This window comes from Lactuca sativa, chromosome 8, assembly GCF_002870075.4.
Source record: "Lactuca sativa cultivar Salinas chromosome 8, Lsat_Salinas_v11, whole genome shotgun sequence".
NCBI lineage: Eukaryota > Viridiplantae > Streptophyta > Magnoliopsida > Asterales > Asteraceae > Lactuca > Lactuca sativa.
Window position 1 is genome coordinate 52,332,670 of NC_056630.2, and position 4,764 is coordinate 52,337,433.

The 4,764-nt window shown below is 37.2% G+C and overlaps 1 protein-coding gene across 1 annotated transcript; it reads left to right on the forward strand.

Annotated features, from left to right (window-relative positions):
- The first annotated feature begins 2,287 nt into the window (after window positions 1-2,287).
- Window positions 2,288-2,881, forward strand: LOC111904516 (uncharacterized). The gene has a single exon (XM_023900264.1). The coding sequence runs from the start codon at window positions 2,288-2,290 to the stop codon at window positions 2,879-2,881; it is 594 nt and encodes a 197-aa protein (XP_023756032.1).
- The last annotated feature ends 1,883 nt before the right edge of the window (window positions 2,882-4,764 follow it).

Consider the following 4,764-nt stretch of genomic DNA (forward strand, 5'->3'; position numbering starts at 1 on the left):
AAATTTTTAACCAAACATATCTCATTCGTTTTAAGTCGGATTGACAAGCAGTTTTTCCAACATGTAGTTTAGAGTTTGTGGATGATTTTAGACTATAATTGTATTGTTTTTGGTTTTATATTCAATGAAATACAATCCTTCAAAGTTGGATATCATAGCTGAAATATTTCAGCTTTTCAGCAAGAAATTTGAACTTTTGATTTCTGTAAAATTCTTTAAACAAGCATATCTCATTCGTTTTATGTCGGATTGATATGCGGTTTTTTCCAACATGTAATTTAGATTTTGTAGATGAATTGACACTTTAATTTTGCTGTTTTTGATATTTCATTAAATTTGTTACAATCCTTCAAAGTTGTGATATCAAAGTTGAAATATTGCAACTTCTCAGCAATAAATTAAAATTTTTGTATTCTTTGAAATTCTTTAAACAAACATTTCTCAATCGTTTTAAGTCGGATTGACATGCGATTTTTTCCAACATGTAATTTAGAGTTTTTAGATGAATTTAGACTATATTTTTTTTCTCTTTTTGTTGTTATAGTCAATAAGTTACAATCCTTCAAAGTTGGGATATCAAAGCTGAAATATTTCAGGTTTTCAATTATTAATTACTTTTTTATTAAATACTAACATAATTTTCATTTTGTGTTGATGTAGAGATTACACAAGGTTTAAATATGTTATATTTAGATGAAAATGATATGGGGGAAGTAGTCAATTGAAGATTAGATTACGACGTTTGTTAGTTGGATTGATTTTAAAGTTTTAACTATGATTTTTGGTGTTACGATAATTACTTTTGTATGTTTGTTTTAAGATTATTAACTTTTGTTGGTGAGCTTGATTTATATGTTAGGTGCTTTTATTTGGAAAATTAATTTTGTAAGTTATAATATTATAGATAAACTTAGATTAGTTATGCATGAAATATGATAAAGTCATTAACTTATTTGATTCAAAGTTCAAACAAATGGTATAAACAATCAAAGTTTGATTGGTTTAACGAGTACCATAAACGGAAACATACTCATTTTTACGAGTTGTATTGTATCAAACCCAAAAAAGTAGTTATTTTAACGAGTTAGAACATATCAAACCCAACATATTCGTTTTAATGAGCTGTATCAAACCCAAAAACGTGTTTTGATGACTTGTACTATATGCATGTAAAGTTGTACCAGTCCAACCGTTTCCAAGAACCGGAAAACCCAGACCTAGACATGGACCCGTAAGTCTCATCCGGTCCGGACGTCCAGTCCACGGTCCACAATATTCTCCGAAACCAGTCCGGTCCAAATATTCACCCCTAGTTTGAATTTATGATCTCAAATTGAAATTCCTATATACCTTTCCATTTTCTGTTAAGACTTTAACCATCCATGAAAAATACTAAAGTTTGAATTATTTACAAGATTGTTATCTTAAATCTTGTCCCTATTTTATTTTGATCTAATGGTTTAAATTGAGTTCTTGGGTTCTCACGATTTTTTTTAGTTTGTGCCACAAATCATTAATTTCAATGTTTCTTGGAGAAACGGACTAGATTTGGATGTTTGTACTAATAACAACTCTTGTTAATGTCGTGAATGTTGGAAATGTAACACAGAGAAGAATTTATAACAAAGTCGTGAATGTTGGAGATTCAAGAGATTTATGAAGGAAAACCAAACCAATGATTTACAGAGAACAACTAATGTTTATTGGGGGGAACAATAATTTTGGTTTCGAATTAATTGAAGCAATGGGGAGATCTGGAGAACTTATTACAATCTGGGATGATGAGGTATTTATAGTATCTGATACGATTAAATCAAGGTATTTTTTATTACATTTGGTCGGTGGGTGGGTATAAACACTAAGATAGCTATAGTAAATGTATATGCACCTCAAGCTCCGTCTGAAAAAATGAGAACATGGGAGAAGTTGGCTCATATTAAATCTAGTAGAGTGGCGATATGGATCTTTGCAGGAGATTTTAATGCTGTTCGTAGAAGATATGAGCGGGTAAACTCCAGGTTTTGTCGCATTTCTGCTGATGACTTCAATGATTTCATATTCTCCTGTGCTCTACATGATCTGAGAATGGGGGGATATAAGTTCACTTATTTTAGACCAGAAGACGGTGGTAAGTTGAGCAAATTGGACAGATTCTTGGTTTGTGATAACTTCATGGAGTGTTTCCCGGGTTCATCGGTAACTGCCCTTGCCAGAGAATTCTCGGACCATTGCCCGATCATGTTGAAAACTTCTTGTGAGGAGGCCATTTAGATTCTTCAACTCGTGGATGTTAAAGGCTGGATTTCAAGATGTGGTTTCTGAGGCATGGAGGAAATTCAGAGGTTATGGAAACGGTGATGCTTTCTTGACGGCGAAATTGCGTTTCTTAAAGAAGGAAATTAAGAAGTGGCGAGAAACCGCCTTTGCTTTGGAAAACAAAGAACTAGAAGAGTGCAGGAATTCCATTGCACAGCTTGATACTTTGGCGGAATCCAGAGATTTATGGCCTCATGAATTGGGGAAAAGAACCAACTGTGTAAAAAGGATTACAGAAATTGAAAGGATGGCTGCAATGGATATGAAACAAATGGCAAAGGTAAAATGGGTGACTGATGGAGATGAAAACACTTCTTTCTTCCATGGTTATGTAAATAATCATAATAGGAGGAACAAAATTCATGGTTTGACTATTAATGGTCAGTGGGTGACGTGTCCTGATGCTATAAACGGTGAGATCCTCCAATTCTTCTCTAAGAAATTTGAAGAAAAATGGATGAGTCGACCAAAAATCAGAAGCAACAGATTTAAAACGCTCTCTTCAGAGGCGAGCTCTGCTCTTGAGCTTCCTTTCTCAGTTGAGGAAATTAAGAACGCAATTTAGTGTTGTGGTTCAGAAAAGGCCCCGGGTCCAGATGGATTCTCATTTAAAATTTTCAAGTCTTACTGGAGTTTGCTAAAGGATGATATTATGAGCTTTGTTAGATCATTTGAACAGCGCGGAGAATTTTCTATGGGATGCAATTCGTCCTTCATTTCTCTTGCAGCTAAGATTAAGGACCCACTCTCCTTAAGCGATTACAGACCAATTAGTGTCATTGGTGCGTTATACAAGATAGTTGCTAAAACACTGGCGATCCGGGTGAAAACACATATTGGAGTATGCATTGACGAGGTGCAATCGGCTTTTGTGGAAGGGAGGAACATACTCGAAGGTCCTTTAATAATTAACGAGGTGTGTTCTTGGGCATTAAAAAGTAACCGGAAAATATTGTTATTCAAGGCAGATTTTAACAAGGCTTTTGACTCGGTAAATTGGGAGTACCTTGATTCGGTTATGGCTCAAATGAACTTCGGGTTAAAATGGAGAAGATGGATAAACGGATGCCTCAGGTCGGCTAGGGCGTCGGTACTGGTCAATGGCAGCCCAACGGCGGAATTTCCTTTGACAAAAGGAGTGAGACAAGGCGATCCGCTATCACCGTTCCTTTTTATAATAGCGATGGAAGGTCTAAATGTCATGATGAAAGCGGCAAATGAAAAAGGGATATTCGATGGGGTCCATATTCCTAATACCAACATATCCCTTTCTCATTTATTTTATGCTGATGATGCCTTATTTATTGGGGATTGGTCGAAAAAAAATGTCTACAATCTTTCTAGAATCCTCAGATGTTTCTATGTTGTGTCGGGATTAAAAGTGAACTTCAACAAATCACGGGTATTTGGAATTGGTGTCGACTTTGAGGAGGTTTGTGAGTGGGCTGGGCCACTAGGGTGTGCGCCATCCTCTCTACCTTTCACTTATCTCGGGGTGCCTGTCGGGGAGAATATGAACAAAAAAAAAGCTTGGAAGCCGATTGTAGATAAGTTCCGCTCCAAACTCTCCATGTGGAAGGCAAAGACTTTGAGCCTTAGTGGCAGGATGACTTTGGCAAAAGCTGTACTTGGGAACCTTCCAACCTTTTATCTATCACTGTTCTCAGCCCCCATCAGAATAATAGAAGAGTTGGAAAATATTCAAAGACAGTTTATTTGGAGAGGTGATGCAGAAAAAGCAACTGTACATTGGGTTGCATGGGAGAAACTAAAAGCTCCAAAGCAGGTTGGAGGGGCAGGTTTAGGATCTCTTAGGAACCTAAACTTGGCCCTACTGGCTAAATGGTGGTGGAAGTTCAAAACACGTCCTGACTCCTTTTGGGCCCGAATTGTAATGGGGTTTCATAACCCTGCAAACCGTCCCTGGTTCTGCTTCGCAAAACATAATCGAGGTGGGGTGTGGTCATGCATAGATAAAGCAAAAAATGGCTTATGGAAGTTAAATATTGATGTGAAGGAAATAATGAATACTAATGATGGGGGATTATCGTGGAGATCTGACTTTGTGGTGGATGGAGTTTTTAGCGTGGCAAGGCTTAGAAATAGACTTGACAGAGCCTCTCACCTGATTTGCGATGGCGATTTCTGGTGGTTGAATTCGGTTCCAAAAAAGGTGGTGAATTTTATTTGGCGAGCAAAGCAGGGGAGGATTCCATCTGCCGAGGCGTTAAGGAAAAGGAACATCCAAGTACCCTCCACAATGTGTGGGATATGTGAACACGTAGAAGAATCAATGGATCACATTCTCACTTCATGCAGTTTGGCGAGGAATGTTATAACCATGGTACTAAAGTGGTGTAATGTTCTCCCTCAATTCTTTTCAGGTGTGAATGAGGTGCTTGACTTTGCCAGGAACTGGGGACATTGCCCAAAAAAGAAAGAGTTGCT